General features: G+C 46.2%; 1 protein-coding gene across 2 annotated transcripts in view; it reads right to left on the reverse strand.

Annotated features, from left to right (window-relative positions):
* Positions 1-4242: 4242 nt before the first annotated feature.
* The window catches only part of LOC118311443 (contactin-associated protein-like 4), a 76707-nt gene continuing 55041 nt past the window's right edge, over positions 4243-25908 (reverse strand). Inside the window, exons 13-24 of one of the 2 annotated variants that reach the window (XM_047332230.1) lie at positions 25442-25642; positions 23596-23758; positions 23229-23356; positions 22425-22595; positions 20710-20928; positions 15965-16204; positions 14257-14481; positions 12328-12461; positions 10885-10972; positions 8887-9105; positions 8016-8087; positions 4243-6964 (exon numbers count right to left, since the gene is read on the reverse strand). In XM_047332230.1, coding sequence (XP_047188186.1) covers positions 6768-6964; positions 8016-8087; positions 8887-9105; positions 10885-10972; positions 12328-12461; positions 14257-14481; positions 15965-16204; positions 20710-20928; positions 22425-22595; positions 23229-23356; positions 23596-23758; positions 25442-25642 — 2057 coding nt within the window. In that variant the 3' untranslated portion in view covers positions 4243-6767. The remainder of the gene's footprint in view (positions 6965-8015; positions 8088-8886; positions 9106-10884; positions 10973-12327; positions 12462-14256; positions 14482-15964; positions 16205-20709; positions 20929-22424; positions 22596-23228; positions 23357-23595; positions 23759-25441; positions 25643-25908) is intronic. The other variant, XM_047332231.1, reaches the window with a different exon arrangement.

Consider the following 25908-nt stretch of genomic DNA (forward strand, 5'->3'; position numbering starts at 1 on the left):
AAAATAGAAAGGGGAAGCAAATGCAATACAAACTTTAAAACTGAGGCTAAAAGAGAAGTGGATATAAGAAACGATATAACAATTACAAAAACACATTCAAATAAGGAGAGATTAGCTTTGAGAATAGACAAGATTCAAGATCCTTGTGAATTTTACTTTCTTTTTTTCCCAGGAAACAATCATAGCTTTTCAAATAGTCAATGAAGCAGGATATAATAGTCAGTTCTTTCTATATAACTGCAAAAGGTTTTACAAAATGCATTTTAAAAACTCGCTTACCTGACATCAGCCTTCAAACTCTGCCAAATCTTATAAAGCAAACAACCATATCAATGAACTTAAACTGTCATGTTTTTTTTTACCTGTCTCTAGTAGCCTACGAAAAAAAAAAATTCTTCAAAGTATTAACAAATTATCATTTCAAGCTTTAGCATTTACAAGATTTCTGTGTCGTATCCTTTTTTTTTAATTCAAAAACATTGTGCCGTTTTCAGAACAAATTCATTTCCAAAGATGAAGTAGAAATCTGGAGTCACTGCTTTTTAATCAGGAAGCATTTTGGATGTATAACAGAAACATTATCAACACCTTAATATGAATGAAAAGTTACATCTCCAGGTTTTTTTCTTCATAAGTAACTTGTATGAATTTATTTCTCTACACTTAATCATCAATAGTTTTTTTTACCCTCCGTTTTATTTTGTATAAAATGAACACCGATGACCTGCAGAGTGAAGGCAGGTGGAGCCACAGGTGAGCCCGATTACTGAGGAATTCAGTCATCCAATAGGAAGCTATGTATGTGTTTGAAAGTCTGTATATAAGGGTGGGTTCTGCCATCACTTCAGTCGGAGCTGAGATACTGGGCTTTGGTTTAGTTTAAAGGTGTTTCACTGAAGTAGACAATAATGAAAGTCACATTTATTAGTTTCACCTGTTCCACTTAATTCAATAATAATTTGCTGTGTTTTTGTTTGAATCTCTGAGCAAACAAAGCCGCAAAAGTGTCAACCTGCTGTTGATCGGCTGAGGAGTTTTGAGAATTTACCCAAATGGGGATAAACTTAAATTCATGTACAATGAAGACTAATGCCTATTTTTAAATTTGACACAAGATGTGAGCACTAATGTATCATTCAGCTCTCTCTCTTGATAGACATGCATATCTCCAACAGAGACGGGAATGCTTTCCAAAACTGTGATTTCAACAGGGCCATATATGCCCAGTGGGGAAATTAATCTGTGGCTGTCGGCTGCACCTCAGCTGCGCTGCTCCCTGTGTGAACAAAGAAATGAGCAGAGAAAACTTATCTTGGTTTAAATAGATCCATTTGCAAATACATTATTCATCCCCCCAGTAAGCACTAATATATTTTTACCTGCCGTTATGTTTAATTCATTATGGAGACGGCAGTCTTGCCCCCAAACTGGGTGAATAAATTGTGAGATATGTTGTGATATTTCTCAGGTCTCGTGTCCTCTGGACTGCATGCTTCGGATGGCACTAATGATTCCTCCCTCACCAAAATCGACCTCACTTTTAACGGAATACATTTGTCTAGGGGCTTCCAAATTGGGATGAATAGCAGTTGCTACATGTGTCAGTTTGTGGCGAAAGTGTGTTTATATCCCCCCTGACAGCCACGAGATAATGGACTACACACACGCTATATCTACAGCTCCTGGAGGTTGCTTAATTATCCATGAACATTATAAGAAAAACAAATGTATTGGCCACCATTATTCCACAGTCAGAACACAAATACGATCACTTAAACAGAGCATAATTTGTTCCAGTTAGTGTTATACCACCATTAACTGGCAAATTGTGGTTGCTAAATCTCAACTGCGAGTGCAGTCTTCCTGCACATTATCTCAATTAGACAGGCAAGGTAGAGCTATCAAAAGTCAGTTTTAAGGAAGCTATTATGCAAAAAAATGCAGGTTAAAGGCAAAAAAGGACAAAAGACACATATAATGAGTGAAGAGGGTAAATTGCAGAGAGACTGGGAAAAGGAGCCCGCTGTGGTGAAAACAGCCTAATAGTCTGCGCGAGGTAACAAACTAGGACTCCAGAGTAAAATGTCAGGATGTAGCTGTATATGATGGGAGCAGTGGGGTAAATGAGACAGCAAGGGGCTGGGAATGTTCAGGTGCAAACACAAGTCTCATTGATATAAAATGCAGTAGTCTCAGCAGCACAAAATTGGGTGTTTCTGTCTTATTCGGTGTAATGAGGTGTCTTTAGTAGGGTGAGGATTGGGTTGGGTGATGGTCAAGGTCACATGTTTGAGGTTTTGTTGCATGGGCCTACTGACCTGGGGGTGATGGCGTTGTGTTGCTAAAGGGTTGGGTGGCCAGAGACCCGAGGACATTGTGAGTCTTTGAGTGGATGATATATCTGTGTGTCGTCCGCGTAACAGTGAAACGAGACACCGTGGCGTTTAAAAATCTGACGAAGTGGGAGCGTATAAATGGGGAATAAAATCGGGCCTGATATTGAACCTTGGGGCACCCCACAGGTAACCTTGGATGTTGATGAGGAGCTGTTACCCATGGTGACGGAACAGGTTCTGTCTAAAACATAGGAATAAAACCAATTTGGTGCAGTGTCCGTGACGCCAACACAGGTTTTACAACGTGAAGTCTGACTATCTTGAAATGATAATAGCTGGTTGTTGTAATGACTGTTGATGGGACATATTGGATGACTATTTTTTTGTCACCGCCTACATACCCACCCTGTTTACATACCAACAAGTTGAATGAATGAAACAAAGTTGCACAAGTTTGTTATGAAAAAAACCCAAGAAAAAGTGACCCCAGGAAAAGATGGTGATATTGAGCCTATAATTGAAAGATAAAATGTAACCTCTTCCGCATGATTAGCCATATTCCAACAGAAGCTCTGGCTGTGTTTGAAAATCCTTGATTCTGTTCATTTCCTTTCAAAGACATTAAAGGGCTGATCATAATCTTTAAATTACTTTTTTTTAGAGGAAATACGTGATACAGTACAATCGTCACTGTCGGTGTGAGTTATTCTGCTATGTTCATATAATCTGTTGGGTTTTCTTCGTGCACCTCAACGGGTAAAATAACAGGAGATCGCAATCTTTAAATGATCTAAATTTTTACATTTTTAGGCCTGTAATGAAAACGATGAGGAATCTGCAGGACTCCTCTTGGGAGTGCTGACGACGTGCTGACGACGAGAGGATCGACTTCCTCCCGCTAGAAAACATCTGGAGAGCAGAAGGAGAGCTGCTGATACAGATTGGTTTGGAGGCGTGACTCCTGGATCTCCATGGTTTTCAGATTTTTCTTTCCTCTGCTTCATTACCACGAGCACAGCTGTGTTATCGCTCTGCATCACGGGCAGACTGGAGGTGGAGCGGCGATTAGAAGAAAAATAAATAGTTGCAGGATTCCCTGTGCCTGGCCTGACCAGCTGTGGCCTTTTTCATGAAGGATGGCAAATCCAAATGTTTCAAACCTTCATGATTCTGCCAGGGTGGAGGCTCTGGTCCGCTCGGGTTCGGCTGTAAAGTTCTTATTCATTGTTGCTTCCTCTTTGAAGATGGAGGTACATCTGCCATATTCACGCCTTACAGCTATAATCTTAAAGCTAAAAAAGTTAGAAAGAAAATTTTCCACTTGGTTTTTTCTTCTTTGTCCTAATGAAACACAACTACCTCGAGATGATTCTCACGATCCGAGTTTCCTTTTACTTTGAGTCTTTGATATCACCGGCACCGAAGATGTGGGGTTATCTCGCTCCGCATCTCGTCTCTGATCATAACCAATAACACTGAAATGATTTCAAACGGGGGAATCACTGATCTGACGCGGCTGAAGCAGATACAGTAGTAACCTCCAGGCTTATAGGGTTTAGACCGGCAGCAAGTCCAAAAGACCCTTCGCTGAGAATCGCTTTGATTTCCTCTGCTGCTACTTCACAGATCCACGTATTTCCCAACTCTCTGGTCTGCAGCAGGTTGCACGTTTAACAGGCATCAGAAATGTGTATTGTGCGTTGGATATTTGTGCAATTGAGCCAAAAGTAAAGCCAAAATATTGAAAAGGGGAAAAAACTACAAAAGATCTTGCCATAGTCCATTAAAACCCAAATTTTGATGGTTGTTAAATAAGAAATATTACTGAAAAAACATAATCGTATATGCTTATTAACCAAACACTTCAGATTTTAAGCCCACCAAATAAATTGAAGACCACGCTCAGTCTCTGAAAAAACATCTTTTTATTTTCATCAAACAGGATTTTGTCTGTAACGAAACAACCAGAAAATACTTCAAATCTTCTGGATATTTAGATTTTTTTTTTAAATGGCATTTCACTCGGACTCACTGACATCACTGTTATTCACCAATTATTACCAATATTATGTACCATAACATTATTATAGCTACACTGATGACCAACGACGAGAAAAATCTTGAGAAATTGAAATTGCCAGCAAAATCTGGATTCTTGGAATTTTTTTTAAAGTTTTACAGTGTAAAGAGAGAACAAACATGATCAGTTCAACTTCATCGATTTATGACACCAATTTTTCTGTCCACTCATTGTGGTTTGACAGAAACTCTTTGGGCTACCGTATTATCAATACAATACAATTTAAGAAGTCTGTTTGGCTTCTACCAAATCTTCCCTTCGTGGGTTATGGTGTCTTCTCTTCCTCGGTCAGAGAACGTTGGCTTGGTCGAGCGAAATTCTGCGAAAGTCGCGTTCACCTGCACACTTCATACCGGATTGTGAAATTTTCTCAACGTGTACGCACATTCTTCAGTTCTCTGCTCAGGGTACCATTACTCCACTCTACCTTCATGTGAAATGGGTTGTTTAAAATGGTGTTTGTATAACCTTTAAAAATGCACATCAAGTTAAATTAAAATCCCATAAATGATTAAAAAAAAAAAGCCTCTTTGGGCTTCTGGGCTTCCCTCTGTCAGCAGCTGCTCATATCAGGACGTGTGTTTTCATTACACTCGTAATGCCTCATCTCTCTTCTTCTTCTATCGAGTCCTAATCCACCTGTCGGACCGAAGCAGATGAGCTATTTGAAATGAACACATTCGCCGTCTCCGAACGGGGAGGTGGCAGACGGGACACAGTGTTGGAGCAAACGCTCAAACGCTCAGCTCATTTAAACCGGGCCTAAAATAAATTAATCTTAATCATTAATTATTGTCTTTTAAATGCACTTTTATTGCTATTAAATCATGTTTTAATATCTATTTTAATGTAATGCTTTCATTTTAATGTCTTAATATTTTGCCTTTATTCCAAATTCGAATGTCTTTGTCTTACTGCAGTTCAATGCCTCTGTAAAGCACTCTGAGTTACCTTGTGTATTAATGGTGCCATACAAATAAACTTGCCTTGCCCCGGAGCGTCTGTGCTGCGGTCGGTGTTAAAAGCTTCGCGGTTCAGAGGCGTGAGGGAGGAGAAGGTTCCAGCGTGCAGCAGCAGGGAGGAGAGAGGATTGAAGTGGGAGCAGAAAGGAAACAAGCAAAGGGAAGCCAATAGCATGGCTTTAACGTGAACCCCACGTGGTCGGAAAAGAAAGAAACGAGCAACGCGTCGGTCCACCCTGAGTATATGGCTCAGATATCTCAAGACTGTCGCTGCAGGGAACGTTCGCACTCATCAACGTACAAAAACCTCCTTCAAATGAATCCAGAGCACACGGACGAGCGACCGAGGAGGTTCACTGGAGCAAAGTTGCTTGGGTCACTCGAACCACGCGCTGAGTTGAGAAGTCGCATCTCCAGTGGGCGGGTTTCTGCGAGCGTCTTGCTGCGCTCCCTCCCGCCGCCGTGCGATGGCATTGGGCTGCGCTGTGAAAGAAATACACACCACGTGTTCCTCTGCCATATTCATGACCAAATGGGTTGGTCACGGAGCGTTCGCTGCCCTCAGAGTTGTGGGAAAATGTAGTGTGACACCAGTAACCATTGGGTCCTCTCTTTTTTTTTTTACAAATAATACAAAATAACTGCATATGAAGAACAAACTTGTGTGTCCCAGGTGCAAGTTTGAAAAGGAGAAAATGTGGCATGGGAGAATATTTCATTCCACTGCATCGATTTTGATCAGTCCATCACGACTCCAACTTTATGAGTCTGATGCTAAATTGGAGAACTATTTTACCAAGACGCGCCCATCTATGAGCTCAAGTTTTATTGTTTTTCTTTTTGACTGTAATATAAATCCAACCCAGCTGAAGGACATTTACATTCTGCAGTAATGTCTCCGCATCAAAGATGTCACTGTGTAAAAGCTTAAACCCCAATTACGGGTAAAAAAAAAAAGGTGGGATGGAAGGTGCAAAAGGAAATAAATGAATTCTCCCCGGAGGGTTTGTGGTTACCTGAACACCATCAGAATGACTCACACCTCTGCTATTTGTTCTCCAACACTTCAATGTGACAAAAGTGACATTCGCCAGAGGTTATTACAAAGACATTAATTCATTTCGGACTATATATACAGATTATAACAAGGATGTCAACACCTCAAAGTCCAACGTTTGTACAGAAAAGCAACAGAAAGACGACACTGTGCAAATTGGTCCTTTTTTTCTTTTTCTTCTTTTTCTTCCCCTCCACATGTTATGGAGCGACTCCTGTAAATCCAGTGTCTTGAAGAGCGCAGCGTAAAGTCCTGAGGCCCCCGGGCCGGGACGACCCCATCTGCGCACCTCGGCTCCAGACACCACCCGGGTCCACCGGGTCGCCGGGGGGTTAAATGAAGTACTCCTTTGGGTTTTGGCTGGAGACGTCCAGGGAGTCGGTCTGGTGGTGGAAGGGAAAACCGGGGCCGCCCTCCCGCTCGACCCGCGTCACTTCCTGGTTCCGGTACGTCTCTTTCCTCCGGTAGAGGAGCCTGCCGGCGATCGCCAGGCCGGCCGCGACCAGGAAGATCGCCACGGCTATCACGCCTGCGGGGGGGGGGCAGAGGAATTGCGAGGCGTGAGAAAGGCGAAATGGCCGAGATATCGCAACCAATCGTCTTTCTCCACGTTCATTGTCCTCGTGTTTTTACTCTCCTGCTGATCTAACTTTCGAGTTCATCCGGCACCATTTCTTTATCATCTATCTGGCTCCTCCGCTCCGTTCGAGCACATTTTGGGGACGTTCAAATAATTGGAATTTACCGAAATCAACGTGAGACCACATTGTATAATAAAAAAAAAAGGAACGTGCTTTTGACAGATAACGGCAGACAGACGTGCACCTCTGCAGCTCTTTCCTGCCCAGGTTTGATTAGGTGAGGGGACGCAGTTTAACGGACAGTGTGAAATGACTTTTCTCAGGGTCTCACCTTTTGTTCTTGTCTTTGTTTGTCCACATCCACATTATAGATTGAACCTTTCCGGATCTTCACTTTGAATCAATCTGCGCTGGCGGAGCAACAAAGTGTAAAAAGGAGTTCTAAATGGACCCTCGCCCCCGGCATCGTGGCTTTTTACTCTTCGTCAGAGGTCAACATCGCGTCCGCCACTCGCCTCACCCGAGTAAAAGGTGACGCGGGGCCTCTTTTGTCACTTTGCTCAAAAATGCATCCACAATTTAAAAACAACCCCCGTAACGGCTCAGCAGAGCCGAGAGCAGAGATGTATAACTCCGCCAAGGCCAAACAGTCCCACGCTTGTGTGTCTGGCTCTTTATGAAGGAAAGACAAAAGGAAGCCGTCTGGAAATCTGCACCACATTGCACAGACTCAAAATATCTATGATTATCAATTACATTTTCACTTTTACATTATTTCTTACGAAAATTCTTTGTCCTAAAGTAAACGAGTTCCCTCCTGCCTCCATCAAGTTAGCCTAGTTGGTTCACAGTCATGGGTGAAAACATAACCTCCTGGGGGACGGTAAATATTAGGGTGATCGATTTTTGATCGTCCCAAAACGACATATCTCGTCCTGGTGTTTATACCGGTAACACCAGGACGAGAACAGCGAACGACGGAGAAAGTGGACAAAGTACCTCCGATCAGAGCCGAGTCGGTCCCGATGGCGTTTACCAGAGGTCGACCTGAGCCCACTGAGCCAGAGCGGCCTGCGGCGGAGAAAGAGAGGGGGGAGAATAGCAGAGAAGGAGGAACAGATCCGGAAAGGGGACAGGGGACACAAATAGAAGAACATAATCACTGGGAGCAGATGGTTTTTCCAACAGACTCACGAGCTGGACGAGCCACTTCCACACGGAGAAACTGAAACTGAATAAGAGCGACGGAAGTGTTCCCCGGCGGTTGAGCGATCGGCAATGTCCTCGATTCAGAAAGACGACGTTCAGCTCGTTGCTCAAGAATACCTTTAATAGCTCTACTTGCGGCGCGTCGGCAGAAGCAGGAAGCCACACGTGGGCAGCGCGAGCTCTCGCCCGGCCGCACATGTTCTGTGAGGTCATGTGACCCTTTGACCTTGACCGACAAATTCTAACCAGGGCGTCTTTGGGTCCGAGCGAATGTTCCTGCCAAATTTAAAAGAGATGCCCCCGAGGTGCTTCCTGCGATCATCTCGTCCGACCATCGTGACCTCTTGACCTCCGAAATCAAATCAATTCGTCCTGGAGTCCGAGTGAACGTTTCTGCCGAAATTTGAAAAGAAATTCCCTCCCGGCGTTCCTGAGACGTCACGTTCACAAGACTGACGGACAGATGGTCGGAATAACTCGCAAAAAACATGATGCCTCCGCCCGCGGCCCATTTTTGGATTTGTCGGAAGCTATTTTCAGTGACGGATAAATAAAACATGTGTTGCCCCTGCGGTATTCCCTACGTACGCTACCAGCAAACGCTCAAAACCTCGCTTTGCGAAAAACGCACATTGGATCTACACTCCTCGCACCGCCTCACCGGTCAGGTGGTGTTTGTTCTCCGCCGCGTAGGGATTGGCCGCAGCCGAGGCGCCGCAGCCGGACCGGACCAGGGGCCCGGCGATGGCGACGGGGCTGGAGTCTGGGTGGAGCAGCGCCGCCTTCAGAGGGCTGATGGAGTTGAAGTGGACCACGGAGAGGCAGCCGGTGAAACCGAGCGACGCCAGCCGGGCCAGGTCTGGATCCAGCTCATCAGAGTCTGAAAGGGGGAGGGGTGGAACGTGTTGTTGACGGCATCACAATGACAACTTTTAATACTTGAGAGTTCATAAAGAGTCACGCTCGTCCCCCACAACCGATCCACGATAACGGCAAACACACAGTCGCCCGCTCCCTCGTCACTGCAGACCGGTCGTCAAGCGATGAGGCCTTCGGGTCTCCACCCATCACTCCTCGAGAGACAGATGTGCGGCCCCGCCCTCTATCTGTTCGTTTTACCGGCTTCGACTCCTTCATCGCTCACCTCCGCTCCTCCACAGCGGCGTAAAAACAACAGCTGTGGACGCCGCCGAGGTGTGTGTGTGTGTGTGTGTGTGTGTGTGTGTGTGTGTGTGTGTGTGTGTGTGTGTGTGTGTGTGTGTGTGTGTGTGTGTGTGTGTGTGTGTGTGTGTGTGTGTGTGTGTGTGTGTGTGTGTGTGTGTGTGTGTGTGTGAGTGTGTGACCAGGACACTTGTGCATGTTGGAAACATTACTGCAGCCTGTCAGCTGATCTTCACTCCATCACCTCTCCCTCTCCCTCTCTCTCTCCCTCCCTCTCTCCGTCTCTCTGTATTCGTTCCGGGTCCATTAGTCCGGCTGATGGATGGCAACCGATGACAATTTTACCTTCAATATATTTTATATATGTGGATCAATTTCAGGCATAAAAAAGTAATTCAAGTTTTTGAGCACTGCGAGCAGAGAAGCGTCAACCATAATTCGAAGGAATTAAAAATAAAAATAAACAAACTGCATCATATCAATGAAGGCAGAACCTTTATCCGACTTTGTTTTAGTTCGAACTCGGAAAAGAAAATCAAATTTAAAGCACCAGTGTGTAATTTTGCAATTTTCTGCCGGTAAAGTTGCAAACCGCAACCGACTGAGCACCCGACAGGGGGACACTTTATGGCGGCGCACCGCTGATTCCATTTCCGGTTTCGGGCAGCGGCTGAAAAATTCCAACGCAAATGCGACGTATTCTGGAACCGTTTTGTTTCAACAACCGTGTTCAAGGCGACGCAGCAAACATGGAGGTCGGGTCCAACTCATGTCGCTTTATTCAACTCATTCAGAGTTGACGAAAAAAACATGGTGATTATACATATGTGAACACACAGTTATGGACAATATAATCAACTTCTGTGAATAAGTCCTTCTAAATATTACACACTGTAGCTTTAAATTAACAAAACACTGGCATGAAACGTACCTAATCAATAGTCTTAACCAGTCGGTATGAACAGCCCACTTGGACACAAATCCAGTGTGTTTCCTTTTTAAGACGACAGCGCGTCGCTGCGGCCGTGCGGCCCCCTCTCAGCCCCTGGTGTTATTAACTCTCGTGTACCTCGGCCCGTCTCTGATGGATCCACTCGGGGGGAACATGAATAAGTCACGACGTGCGCAAATTATACCGTTCTCATCCTCGGCCGTCACAGCTAAATGGATTCAAGCGTGGCACTGCAAACGCCGCACCCGGGGGGGTTGGCGGGAGTGCGATATATAAAAGCATCCCGTTAAACGGGACTGTCTTCTGTTCACTCCGGCAGAGAAGTGACGAGGAGGAAGAGACAGGCGCTGGGAGTTTTACGGAGGAGACGGAGAAGTAAACGGCGCGTGCGCTGGATTTTCTGACCCGCTGATCAACCTCGCCAAGTCCACAACGCGTTGTCACGACGCCAGCTTCAGTTTTGGACAGCGCAGCGGCATTCCTAAAGTTCTCTTAGAGAGACGCTTTTCAAATTGAAGCGACGAGACCCCGCCCCCCCTGGTTTACCTCGCACTCTGCCCAGCAGCAGGGACTTGATGGCGTTGAATTCCCCGTCCGACGTCAGGTTGAAGTCTTCTCTGGCGTTTTGGTCGATCTGGGAAGAAAGAGACGAAACAACATTTCTCTCCGTATTGTTCCGCAGCCAGACTGACTGAATGAAGCTGTACACTCATTATGAGCGTTCAGATTCCTGAAACTAGGAAACTAGTCGGAGCCAAAGGCGAAGATCCACAATGAACTAAACTCACGGCGCGTAGACGGTCATTTAACACCGAAACTCAAAGAGACTCTTCCACAGTCAGATATTTTACTCGTGCTCGTGGGGTTACAAGTTCTAAAACTATATTGGATACGATTGATCCGGTTAGATTTGGTCTGACATTGTTCCCTCAGAGATGTTGTTTGACATACGCACGTCCAGTCCAGCTGAGGTCTGACACCAGCAGCACCAGGCGCAGGCGCAGGAGTCGAAAGTAAGAACGTCCTCGTAGCTCAAACATTATGTCGTCGGGGGCCAAGACGTTAAATATTTCAGAAAGGTCAAGAAGTCATTGGCTTATACAAGTGACCTTCCCTCAACTTCAGAAGAAAAATGAAAAGAAAAAAAACAAACGATAACTAAAAATTCAAACTAAGCTGACACAATTATGGGGAAACACAACAAAAAAAATGAAGAAAAAGACCAACCAATGAGTACAATACGACAATCCAACACAAAATAATACAAAATAAGAGAGAGATTGTAGATTGTATTAGTATCGTACTGATAAAGTACATGAATTGGTTTCAAGCTTGTTCCAATATCAAACGTCGAGCTCCAGGTGAAAGTTTCCGCTGCTCTAAATCAATACGACAGAGTTTTACTTGTGGTTTTCTGCACATTGCGACCCGGAGTGTTTCTCCTCCCGTGTTCCAACGGAGTGGGACTACATCTGGAGCAGCGCACCCCCTCAGAGGAACACACACACGTCTGACACCGGAGGACCGGCAGCGGAGGACACGGTGCGCTGGTTGCCCAGGCTGGGTCATCTTTCAACGGGACATCCGCTCGGGGGGGGGGGGGACGGACGGACGGCCTGAATCTGTCCACTCGTGAGAGACCCGGCCCCACGACGTCCTCCGGAGTTCTGTTGCTAACGACGCAATGATTCAAGGTCGACGGCCGGCGACGAGAAGGAGATGCGCGTCCCTGCAGTCACGCGCTGTATTTCGTGCCCCAGGGTCGGTAGTTACACGGACGTTCACGCTGCCGAAGCTCCTGATGTTTTCTCTTTTGGGGAAGTTGACCTCGTTTATCGACGACACAGGGACTTCCAGCGGATCCAGATGTGATTTGAGCTGCTGCAGTTTGTCCCTGCTGCCCTGCCGTCGCTCTGCTGTCGCCACGGTACTGTAGAGAAGTGTGTGTGCGTGTGTGTGTGTGTGTGTGTGTGTGTGTGTGTGTGTTACCTGCACCGACACAGAGTCGGTCAGCCTCCTGATGGAAACCGTGTGCAGTTGTCCGTTGGCCAGACTCCTCACTCTGCTCCGCAACACTTCTGCTTCTCTGCTGCTGTCCAGCTTGTACCTCACCTCCAGCTTATCTTCACACACACACACACACACACACGCACACACACGCACAGAGAGAGTTCAGTCTTAAAGACGAGTTTGCCTAATCTGACTTAATAAAGCTTTTTCATTCATTCAATCAAGAGGATTAGGATTTCATTTTCCGATCGATAACAAAACTCCAAATCCAATTCATTTTCCTTTAATATTCTCAGCATTAAAGCGCAGATTTTATCTAAAGGAGGATTAATGCGAAAAAAAATTGCCATTAGCCTCCAGGTGCAGACATAACAACATCAACGTCATCAATCATCCATTAATATGTTTCCCCTCCACGGCAGACACGCGTGTACGGAGAAGTGATAATCACTCGTCGCGAGAGCTCATCCAGTCACCTGCTGTCCCCGCTGATGAACGTGTGTTTTCTTGAAAACAGACGGTGATTGACTGCGCGCGTGTGTGTGTGTGTGTGTGTGTGTGTGTGTGTGTGTGTGTGTGTGTGTTCGTTCTGAAGAGGTTTAACAGGGAATAAATAAACAAGGCGAACGAGAAGAGAACGCTCTCGGGGATTTAATTAGACACTTGAGTTTAAGAGAATCAACTCCACGGTCAGCACGGAAACATTAATGATCCGCTGTCCGTCATCTTCCGCTCATTAAAACCCCCCGAAATGTCCATTCACGGCTAATCTGGCAAAGTGCAAAGGTTTTTTTTAGACTCCCGGATGCTGAAAATGTTCAAATCAAAGTGCCTCCGACTTCTCTCAAAAGCCAAACTCACTCACTCACAAGTTTATAAAACACATCGGCGAGTGTTTTCTGCTCCTTTACCATTAACATCCCACCACACTTTGACTCCCTTCAGCATCACACCCATCAGCGCCCACTGATAAGACCTGTGGACCTTTTTTATTCATTTCTTCTCCTTCTTTTTACTCGGCCAGTCGACTCAGCTGGACAGATTAAAAGCCAGTAGAGGCTGACGGGTTGAATCCAGAGAGAGGAACGATCTGACAGATCCTGAAAGATCGGGGAAAGCTGCCGAAGCAAAAGGATGAGGAGGACGGAGAGAGTGAGGGAGGGAGGGAGGAGGAGAGGAGGAGAGGAGGAGAGGTCAGTATCACCAGAAGATGACAGAAATGGGAGAGGGGATGAGAGGAGGAAGGGAGGGAGATGTGAGGAGAGGCAGGTAATTGGAAAAACGTTGTGGGAGGAAGAGGAGTTGTGGCGAGAAAGGAAACTCTGAGAGAGACATGTGATCTGAGGTTAGAAGCCTGTAGCCAAAAAGGAGCAGGAGAGACGGAAAAGGAAGCAAAGCTAAAATGAGTAATTAGAGGTAGGAGTGAGGAAAAGTGGATAGAAGGAGGAGGAGGAGGAAGAATGATGAGCACAAAAACTTTTAATAAAGAGGATGAGAAGTACAAGATCTAAGAGAAAAAAACTTGGATATTCTCTGAGATTAAAGTCGCAAATTTACAAGAATTTTAATTTTTTTTAAATCTCGGAATTTTACCCTCCTCCCCTGGCTCTGTAATTATTTTATCTTTTTTCTACAATGGCCCTAATACGCCGTCGTAGAAAACATTTTTTGTGCGGCAAAAATAATAACAAAGCAAAGGAGAGCAACAACTAATAAGGAAAATATGGACAAGAAGTGTGATTAACTGGAAAGGTAGATATGGGGGGATTAAGAAAATGAATTTTCAGAGGTAGAATTTTGGGAAGGAGGATAATGAGAAGCCTTTTGTAAATAACAGCAGACTGAATGTCCTGGAGGAGAGGAGACGAGCTCTCCTTCAGAATAAAAGCCTCCTGGCGTCCTCCTCACCGTGCTTGTTGACGAGCAGGGCCAGGTACTCTCTGTAGTAGGAGCCCACGTAGAGCAGCAGCGCCGGACTCTGGCTCGTGCTGAAGCTCAGGGAGACGTTCTCGCCCCTCGGCGTCACGTCCGAGTAGATGGAGGACGGCGGGGCGCTGCTGTTCCTCGCCAACTCGTACGGCCCCTTGAAGGTGTAGGCCACGGACGTCGCCGGCTTGAAGGCGGCCGACACCTCTGGGGGGGGGGCAGAGAGAGAGAGAGACGGACACAGAGAGGATCTTTACAAACTCTGTTTCATATCAAATATCAGGCGAAATTATGATTTTACATTAAAACCTTTTTGTTGATATCTCTTTCTTTGTATATGCATGTTTCAATTTAGAAATTTCCCTGTTTGCAATAATCAAGAAGCCGGGGAATCTTGCTCGGGGTGACTCAACGTGTCACTTTGCTGATGATGCATCTCATTATGTGAACATAATTTACCGCTTTCACGAGGAGAGGAATACGGTATTTTAGTGTCGTTATCACTAGTCAAAAGTGACAACAGGTTAAAGGTGACGTGCTTTATAAAAGCTTTGACAAGATAGTCTTTAACGCCGAGTTTTCTGTATTGGATTCAATTAGACTCTTTAATACATTCTGTTGTCGTTTCATGAACAAGATGTGCAACTACGCATGCCGCTGTGACTCACGTCTCTAAATGAAAGAATCCGTCTCTCGCCGCCGCTTATTCCTTTGTCTCCGTTCCGCTGACGGATTTCTTGCGCGGTTCCTAAAAAATGTTTTTCCTGCACGAACGCCATTTTAATATCACCAGGAAGAGGAACAGTTGGTGCCTTTGCACATTGTTTTTGACATCCTGATAATAATAAGTGACTCCGGATCAACAGAGAACTGGAGGCTGTTACAATACCAGCGCCGCAGGTGAGTGCGGGAGATGGAATCGCGAGCAGCGAGTCCTTTTGTAATTGAGTCGTTGAACCCGGGTTTAATGTGAGCACGAACCTTTTAATGCACTGAATTCCAAAAGGCTTGAATAGACTCTGACAAACCACACGGACTCTTACTTTGGATGAGCGTTCGTCGTCGCACTAAAAGCCTTTCCGGAATTTAAAAAAAGAAAAGAAAACACCCACGCGCGGATGCTCCAAACAACTCTTGTCTCCTCGTCTTGTTTTTTTTTAAAGTTTTATCTACATTTCCGTCCCTTGCAGTTTTGTTAAACATCCTGTTGTAATCCTTTTCGAGAGAGGGAAAAAAAAGAAGCCTATATGAAGATATTCAGGGGTTCCTCGGCGGGTTAGGAGACAAATCGCCTGCTTCGGCCATTTCATTCCCCGACTGACGCATAATAACGCAAAAGCAGCTTTGACCTTGAATAAATACATGAGATTACAATGCAGAAAACATGTAAAGCAGCGGGGAGGGACGCGGCGCGGTGTGAGCGACAGGAGTTTAAAAGGAGGAAGGGTCAAGGCGGGTGTCTAAAGGAACACGTATAATAAAGTACATAAATGGCTTCGGCTTCATAAAGACTCTGACAGATTTGTGTATAGAAATCAAACCAGACAGAAAAGGTTCATTTTTGACTCAAAATGTGTTGAATTACCTCGAAAACAACGACTTCCAAAGTGAGCAGATTCATCAGCCAGACAGCGACGCATTTAAAGGGTCGCGAGTCTTGCTCGGGGTCACGACCTCTGCAGTACGGTACCTGTGTGGCAGAAGACTCCCGCGTAGGCCGACGGGCCGCAGTCGCAGCGGAAGCCGTTGGCCCGCTCGGCGCAGCGGCCCCGGTTCCGGCAGAGCGCGCCGTAGCTGCCGCAGTGGCCCGGGCAGCCGGGCCGGACCCCCGGCGTGATCCTCGCCCTCTCCTCCAGGTCCAGGGTGGCGCCGTTCAGCCGCAGGGAGCGCACGCAGCCGCGGAAGCCCTTCTGCCTGGACGCCGTGCCCCCTGACGACATGGCGAGAAATGGGTTTCGTGTGGCGATGTGAACAATCGGCATGAAAGCGCGCAGCAATCAGAGCCAGACGTGCCCGTCGGACTTCTACCCCCCGGCCCTTTGCTTCATCTCTGCGGATGTCGACAAGTCTGTGGTTTTGTCTTTTTCCCCTCCTCGTGTCGTCTGCGGCAGATCCACACGTCACCTCTGCCTCCGCCCCGAAGCTCCAGACTGTCGACACTCTCCTCATGAAATGATGCAAACGGAGAAACACCAGCGAGGCAACGAGCTTCGGGAGGAAAAAACTGATTCGGGGACGTGACTTTAGTGTCAGCTGCCTTTTAGGCTCTGCCGGAAAAAAGCATCGTTCTTGTTCGCCGTTGAGAGGAAAACTTGGGTGGTGGATCACCGTCGGTCTGTGCGTCTCTGGAAGTATACAGTATCTGTGTGGACGTATACAGTATCTGTGTGGACGTGTACAGTATCTGTGTGGACGTGTACAGTATCTGTCTGGACGTATACAGTATCTGTGTGGACGTGTACAGTATCTGTGTGGACGTGTACAGTATCTGTCTGGACGTATACAGTATCTGTGTGGACGTGTACAGTATCTGTGTGGACGTGTACAGTATCTGTGTGGACGTATACAGTATCTGTCTGGACGTGTACAGTATCTGTGTGGATGTGTACAGTATCTGTCTGGACGTCTACAGTATCTGTCTGGATGTATACATTATCTGTGTGGATGTGTACAGTATCTGTCTGGACGTGTACAGTATCTGTGTGGATGTATACATTATCTGTGTGGATGTGTACAGTATCTGTCTGGACGTCTACAGTATCTGTCTGGATGTATACATTATCTGTGTGGATGTGTACAGTATCTGTCTGGACGTCTACAGTATCTGTCTGGACGTGTACAGTATCTGTCTGGATGTGTACAGTATCTGTCTGGACGTGTACAGTATCTGTGTGGATGTGTACAGTATCTGTCTGGACGTCTACAGTATCTGTCTGGACGTCTACAGTATCTGTCTGGACGTCTACAGTATCTGTCTGGACGTCTACAGTATCTGTCTGGACGTGTACAGTATCTGTCAGTATCTGTCTGGACGTGTACAGTATCTGTCTGGACGTCTACAGTATCTGTCTGGACGTCTACAGTATCTGTGAGTCTGTGCGGAGCAGGAAGGCAGATCACCGCCTCCTGCACATCACTTTTGCAGGTTTGTCAGGTTTGTTCTAAATAGTGGCCACGGATTCAGGGGCAGCGAACTGATACAACGAACACATGACAGGTCCAACCTCGCGTGTGTGACGGCACACGGAGAACTCAAATCTGACGACCTGTCGTCTCTGCAAGGAGCCCGGGTGCAAATGTGAGGAGAGCTTCTCTTTGGCGGAGGTTTCCTCCTTTCTATCTCAGACCCAGCAGCCGCTTTTCGTACGTGACAAATCACTGAGCTCCGTTTGACTCTTCTCTCGGCCCGGACGCAAGCCGCAAACTGTGAATCATTTGAAGAACGGGTGTGAAAGACGAAAGGAGCAAAGACGCAGGAAAAGGAAATGGCCACAAACATTGTGGACTGGAGAAATGAAACCGATCCCAATCACTACACAGACGCGACAATGGTGTGACACCGCCGGTGACAAACACTCGTCCAGAACACGTCACAGTCAGCGCTGACACTTCCCACGGTCCTCAAACATACGCCAGTATCTCACGCTGAGTTCCATTACATCTCGGAACTCTTGTGTTCGGAGCTCGGAAGTCGGGGTTCCTCCGAATTTCCTCCGAATTTCCTCCGAATTTCCTCCGAATTCCGGAATACTCGAGAAGGCGTTCGAGTTGCATCCTCCGACTCGGAGGCCTGTCATTTTGAGTTCTTACGACAACCCCGACACCGGAGGTCCGTATACAACTGAATGCAGCGTCACTAGCCGACACCAAGTTCGCGGGTGTGTGGTAAACGTTTCCACCAATCAGAGATGTCGATCTTACACTTTAGGTTTGTGGGTAGGCTGGTGTTTCTCAATGACATCGCAAAATGAGACGTGTTTTTTCTTAAAACAAGGTTGATTTCACACGGACTCGTGTGCACATGCCGTCGTTTCACAACCTCGTAGCTCGTGGTGAGTCGTCCTTGGATGGTTACGACATTATGGACAATAATCAAAATGTCAATGGAGAATATGAATGGGATCATCACTTCCGGAACCTCACTGTTGCGCTCTATGTGTTAAAGTAAAAAAATCTTTTTGCCAAAGGAACCTGAGATATTATTACCTTTGACATGTTTTGCCACAAAATGTCTTGTCTTATAAATTCACACTGGGTTTAATATCAAACTAATTCCAAATAACGTAATTTCTGGACCAATGAACTACAAGGTATCCGTTGGAAACAGGCCGTACAGTTCAACATGAAATAACATGAAATGCTGCTCGCGGTGAATCCTGAAATTGCTGCGTGCGTGCGTGCGTTGATATTTACAACATCAGGCAATAAAGTGGAAACTGGAAAAGCAATCCTCTGGATTATAAATCCATTGACGGCGAACACCGCGGGTTATTACAACCGAGACGATGTAATTTACCGCCGTGTAAATCACTACAAGGTATATGATTAAAGCTCATAAAAACAACATGATGGGCGAACTAAACCATTCTGCGCCTTTTGTAAGTGTTATATAATGTATATGTATAGTATGTATGTGTATATATATATATATATATGTATATGTATATATGTATGTGTATATATATGTGTGTGTGTGTGTGTGTGTGTGTATATGTATGTATATATCTATATATATGTATCTATATGTATGTGTATATAAATGTATATATGTATGTATATGTGTATATATACGTGTATGTCTGTATATACATACATGTATGTGTATGTATGTATATATACATGTATGTATGTGTGTGTGTATGTGTGTATATATATATATATATATATATATATATATATAATCGCTGCACCCTGCTGCATGTCTATTTACTGAAGGTGATTATTGCTCGGCGGTCAGAAACCACCCACTCGGCACTTTTCGTATCCAGCAGTGTTGAGCGGCGGCACTTTCTTTGAATGGTGAGATTTCTTTCTTCTCTCTCTCTCTCTCGCAGGTCAGACTTCGAGTTGCGTTATCTCGGTCCATCAGGAGTTTGGACTGCGGTGCTGCGGTCGAAGAGGTTTGTAGAATCCCCCCCCCCCGTGGAATAGCCTCGGCAGACTCAGCATCTTTTTGGTATCCAATACTGCTGAGCGGACAACGAGATTCCGCCAACAGCAGATCAACATATGTTAAAGCAAAGGGAGAATATTTTTCGCCTTGGCTGAAGATTTTCGTCCACAGCCACACGAGCGTACACACACTACTCTGTACAGGATCACACACTGTGAATGAACTTGACGGTGTGCGGCGTGGCTGCACAGACAAAACGTCTCTCTACAGGCTCTTCATTGGCTGTCACGGGCAACCTTGACCTGAGGAAATTGATTTCACGGGCTGTTATTGTTCAGATTATGGACATTTCTGATTGGTTTTCTGGTTTTGTTGCCAAGCCTGCCCGTGGGCTTTCTCCTGGCCTCCCTCAGGAGAGCTGATTGTGCCGGACGCCTGGCTGGACGTGGCCGCTCCCCGCAGCCGCCTCCCACTTCAGGGCGGCCGCGTCCTTCAGGGGGCGGCGCGTGCGAAGACGCCGCCTGCGTCACGGTGGTGCGCCGAGACTGTTGTGTTGACTCGTCCCGGAACAGCGAAGGCTCCGTCCACTTTCACCCTCCTCGGGCCGGTTCGCACGCTCGGTGGCGAAGCCGACGAGCCACTTGCCCGTATATATCGTCTGCGATGCGAAGCCAGTGCTCATGCTGCTCTGCCCTGAGTCTCTCTCTCCAGCAGTTGTGTCAAAGATTGTGTCTCCATCTTGTTTGTATCCAGACACAAGCTACGTGGAACACAGCCACAGCGTCCTAGTATGACAAATTATTACAAAAACTGTTGCGGCAAAACTGTTTTATTCATGAGAAGGAGGCAAACGCGCTCAACGCATTTATTAGGCCTTGAGCATATATCGCCTCAGGCAGGGCGACCATTAATTGTTTTCTCTCTCGGTGAATTAGTTTGAAAATTTGCCCGTCGTGTACAGTACATCAACTTGACCTTGGACACTTGGCGGTGTTCGCTGTTAAGAGAGGAGCAGAATGCAGACGGCTCCTGCGCGTGTGAATTCAAACCCTGAGTGACAAGGCGCAGCAGTCAACTTGCCTGTCTGTCCTGAAATATTCCACAGAGAAAACGAGCGCAACATAAAAACCGAACGAAAAATAAATTGACTGAAATGTCCGTGATCGGAGGTTCCGACTTCAGGAGACGCTGCCGACAAAGAAACTATCTCTCGTGTGAAATTGCAAGAGGTTTCTCTGCAATCACACGCAGAGACACTGACGCAATGACGTGATGAGGAACACCCCCCCCCCCCCCCCCCCCCCCCCCCCCCCGCCCCTCACCTATGAACAGCTGGCTGTTGAGCTGCAGGTGGAAGTGTCCGTCGGCGGGCGCCTGCCGCGTGGCGGCGGGGAGCTCGTCCAGCCGGAGCGACGCCTCCTTCACGTTGCGCTCGGCCCGCACCCGGTGCCAGCGGTCGTCGTCCAGCGGGGCGCCGGCGTCCACGCGGACCTCCAGCGGCCCGTTGCCCACGTCGAAGGAGAAGAGCACCTGGGTGGAGGCTGACGGGAAAAAGATGGAAAACATAGGATTTAAAAAAAAAAAAGGAATCGATGAAAGAGGGAAAGAAATCATATTATTGTTCTGTGCGAGTCATAATCAGGACCACGGCCAGAGCCTCAGGCCCGTTGGCTCAGCAACATCCATCCATCCATCCATCGTCTACCACTTTATCTACTTAAGGGTCCCGTGGGGGCCGGAGCCAATCCCAGCTGACATTGGGCGAGAGGCGGGGTTCACCCTGGACAGGTCGCCAGCCTATCACAGGGCCACATACAGAGACGGACAACCATTCACACCTACGGTCAAGTTCGAGTCTCCAATGAACCTGACCCCATTCTGCATGTCTCTGGACTGTGGGAGGACTGACTCACGGCAACGACGCAGTTTAAGCGACGCCGTTCGCCGGCCATAAATACATGAACTTCCTGCCTCGCTGCGTTACTGTCACAGCCGCGCGGGCACAAGGACACTTCAAATAACAACAAATCTATTGTCGGCTATAAACACATACATCTCATACCCCGCGCCCATAAAGTACACGACACACTGTTGGTTATCACCGTCATAATCTGAACGACACATTGTGTGGTGCACATAAATGTGTGCGTTGTGCCCCAACGGAGGGTCGAGGCGAGAAAAATGCCCCTGAGAGTTCGTGGGACGGCTGTAAATTTCAAGACAAGGTGGTGGCTGCAGTAATTATGAGCCCCTCTTTTATAGGTTTAGTCTCGTTCACACTTTTTTTTTCCGGTTGTGTGGTTCATGCAACGCCGACCCATGTGGGCCGGATATGGGATGAATGGAGGCGTGAGCGTTGGGTTAGACCCCATATGTATAAGTTATTATATGTATATGTTTATATATAGACACATATATATATATATATATATATATATATATATATATATATATATATATATATATATATATATATATATACACACACACACACACACACACACACACACACACACACACACACACATACATATATATATATATATATATATATATATACATAACCCCAGTTTGAAGGATATTGATATGTTTATATATATAGACATATATATATATATACACACACACATAACCCCAGTTTGAAGGATATATATAGACATATATATATACATATATATATATATATATGTATATATGTATGTGTATATGTATATGTGTATATATATATATGCATATATATGCATATATATATGTGTGTGTATAAATATATATATATATATGTGTGTGTATATATATGTATATATATATGTGTGTGTGTGTGTGTGTATAAATATATATATATATATATATCCTTCAAACTGACGAGACGAGAGCGCAAGAGCGCGCAGGCCTCCAGCAACGCTGAGGAGATTTCCCTCGCAAGGGGCGAAGAATCCTTCAACGAACTCCTCCCACAATCTGATCCCTCGTCACGGGCGGACGGGCGCCACAACGCCAACACACTCCCTCCCGTTGAGCGTGTCTGCACTCGACTCACAGCTCAGCTCGATGCGGATGAAGTCCTTGATGCCCAGGTTTTCCAGGAACACGCCGGACGAGGCCGTGGTCTTGAACAGGAAGGAGATGTCGGCGCTCAGCTCCCCGTGGAAGGTGGGGAAGTGGAGGTACGACGTCTCCTTGTCGAAAAAGGCGGCGTTCCACAAGTTCTCTGAAAGAAGAAAGAAAAAAACACATGGAGGAATGAAACAGCCGTCACTGCCACAGCGCTAAAACCAATAAGCTGGGAAGTAATTTGACATTTGTGTCGAGTTCAGAAATTTTTTCAGTTGATTATGAACTCATTTAAAAGAGGAAAGATAACGGCTGCCGTGATCAGGTTTGAATAAAACGCAGAATAAATCCTGTTTAGTCAAGTTACCAAAAGTCTTAATGCTGTTAATGTTGCCCACATGATGCTTTGTATCGCTCTTTCTGTCTCACCCCACAACGGAGGAGTATTTGTGCTGAAAGAAGATGCACAGAGATGAAACGCAATCACGCAAAAGAGAACATCAGCCAACATCGTATGTATCGTAGCAACACCTGCAGCAGATATGCAGCTTTGTGGAGAATGTCTGTGGATTTTAAACATTTTCATCGCAGGTTTGTTGTGTCGCGGGGGTTTCTGGCTCCAATATGTTGATGTACGACGTCAAAGTAAAAAAACAAAACTGTGGTATTTTAAAGGCAAAATCAAAATAGAAGTTGAAACTAGTAGTTTGACAGAGTAAGAGAGTGGCAACGGTAATTTCCATATTGAGTTTTCTCTTATTTTTTTGTGGGTATGTAGGGGTCGACTTACTGTCTCCGTGGCAACGGAGCGGCCCCACCCTGTAGGCGGCCTCTGACCCCGGCCTCTGGATGTCACCCAGCACCAGGGACCTGACGGGGAGGCTCTCCTTGTGGGTGAGCAGGCCCGAGTCTGCAGCCCTGCAGGAGGAGGAGGAGGAGGAGGAACCAACAGAAAAGGTGACAAAGGTGCAGAATTTGAACCAGAACAAAAAGGAGGAGAGGGAAAGAAGAAGGGAATACGAGGAGGAGAGACGCGGCAGAAGCAGCGGAGGATGAGGACGTGGATTCATATTTGTAAACAACAAAAACTCCTTCGTGGACACTGAAGCAGCAGGAAGGAAACATATTGCAATGGGTCATTAATGCTACTTCCGTACCAGTCGGGGCGGTCGGCGTCACAGTTGCAGTAGTGCTGCGGGTCCACGCAGTCGCCCCGCAGGCCGCAGGCGCACTGCCGGCTGCCGGGCTGGGCGCCGCCCCAGTAAGTCTGGACACGGCCGGCGCCGCGGCCGCCGAGCCACCAGCTGAATGGAGAGCCCTCTGAAACACACACACACACACACACACACACACACAATGAATACGTGCGAGGAAACATTTAGTTTCGGTCTAACTTGAGGGTTCTGTCCCACTGTCTGTCCTCACACAAAGCAAACAAGGTCTGGGAGGAGACGTGCCGAGATTCTCCCTCCGTACATAACGCCGGATGCACCCGAGTCGCAGCGGAACGTGGGAAAAGGACAAACTGTGCGAGCGCAGAGACGTTTAAACCACAACGCCCCTCACAGGCCTCGCGCCGCCTGAGGCCGCACGTCTCGCGATCACACTTTCAAAGCTCGCACACGGAAAACGGGCACGAAAAACTTTCCCGCCGAGCGGCGCTTTCACCTCACTTCTCCTGAGAGACGCTGCCGGGCAAAACTCCAAAACGGTTATCGGACAAAACATTAAAAAAAAAAGTATGAGAACATATTTTTTTTTTCCAATATTTCTTTATCCCCAAAACAATCTGTCCCTTTTTCTTTCCTTTTGCTTTTATTTTTTCTGTTGTTTTGTTTCTTTACCGGAACACATCAAACTAGAGCTGCAACAGTTGATCGATTATCAATCGACAAGTATCTTGATAATCGATTTATCGGTTCACGTAGTTTTTATGAAAAAATAAAGTCAAAATTCTCTGATTTCAGTGAATATGTTCTGGTTTCTTTGCTCCTCTGTGCCAGTGAAGCTGAAGATCTTCGGCGTGTGGACAGAACAAAACATCATGTTGGAGTTTGGGGAAACGCGATGGACATTCATTTCACCGTTTCACGAACCAAAACAACGAATCGATTAATCGAAAAAAAAATGATCGACAGATTGATGGACTATGCAAATAATCGTTGGTTGCAGCTCCGCACTTAACATAATGTTGATGTTTGGAGTTAAACTTTAAAAAAAATATACATTTTGTTATAAAGGAAAGAGAGAAAAAAGTGAATACCAAGGAAGTCGATCCATCTGTCCCTTCCTCTGGGACTGTTTGTGCTTACTGCCTCCATCCTTCTTTTCATGCTCTTCTTCTCTTTTCAATCTCGGCTGCGAAGCGGCATTAATATCAAAATATCATCCCAATATCCCGCTGCAGGTTCCTCCTAAGGTGTGAAATTATAACATAATGTCTAAAGGAAAAATAAAGATAAGCCTTGAAATTATGAATTTTCAGTGGCAGCAATCAATAGTCTCCTCTCCGTGGATGTGTTAGCCACCAGGAAAAATAATAAAATAAATAGAAATCCATGTCTGAACATGAATCACTTGTAAGACCATGAAAAAAACATTTGGGAGGAAACGAAAACAAAAGGCAGACAAACAAATTGGTCTCACTGCTCAGTGAAAGAGACATCCGGACGAATCGTACGGAATCCATTTGTCTGGCTCACGGGTGAATGAGGAGGAAAAAGAACCTTTGGAGCCTGTTTAATTTTGCGGCGACGACCGGAACAATTATTTTTCTTTTTTGTCTGGTTAGAGCGAGAGTTGGACTGTTTCCTCCAGAGAAACACACACACACACACACACACACACACACACCTCGCTCCCGTTAAATTAGATTCCGTGACGGCACAAGAAGCAAATAAATAGAAACATTGAAACATTTCCCCTCGTCTTCCCCCATGTTGTTTCTTGTGGACGTACCCACTCAACGTTCTCTCCTGGACTCGGAAAGACAAGCGTCTGTACCTGGGGTGTTGAGGAGGCGGGACTTCCTGCAGCGGTAGGACAGCTCCTGCTCGCAGTGCTCCGATTGGCCGATGGCGGCCGACAGCTGCTCCTCCTCCGTGTAGTAGTCGAAGTGAACCGAGCGCTGGTTCACACCCGGCGACGGTCGGACCCTGGTCAGGTCCGTGTTGTTGTGCTGGATCACCATCCACGTGTTCTCCTCTACACACACACACACACACACACACACACACGCACACACACACAATAAAAGAACAAATCACAAACATCACTTTGGTGCAAATTGCACTTTATCGTCAAAGGTATTTTGGCCTCTGCTTGCAACCGGAGGGTGAAAATTGAAATATTTATATTTTCAAGATCATTTTTATGTTCTCGTTCTATGTATTTCAAACTTTTGGTGTACTCAAACCTCATCAGACATAGGGGCGGACATCACAACAGTTCCAACAGGGAAAGTAGACATT

The sequence above is a fragment of the Scophthalmus maximus genome, chromosome 5 (assembly GCF_022379125.1).
Source record: "Scophthalmus maximus strain ysfricsl-2021 chromosome 5, ASM2237912v1, whole genome shotgun sequence".
NCBI classification, from domain to species: Eukaryota; Metazoa; Chordata; class Actinopteri; order Pleuronectiformes; family Scophthalmidae; genus Scophthalmus; species Scophthalmus maximus.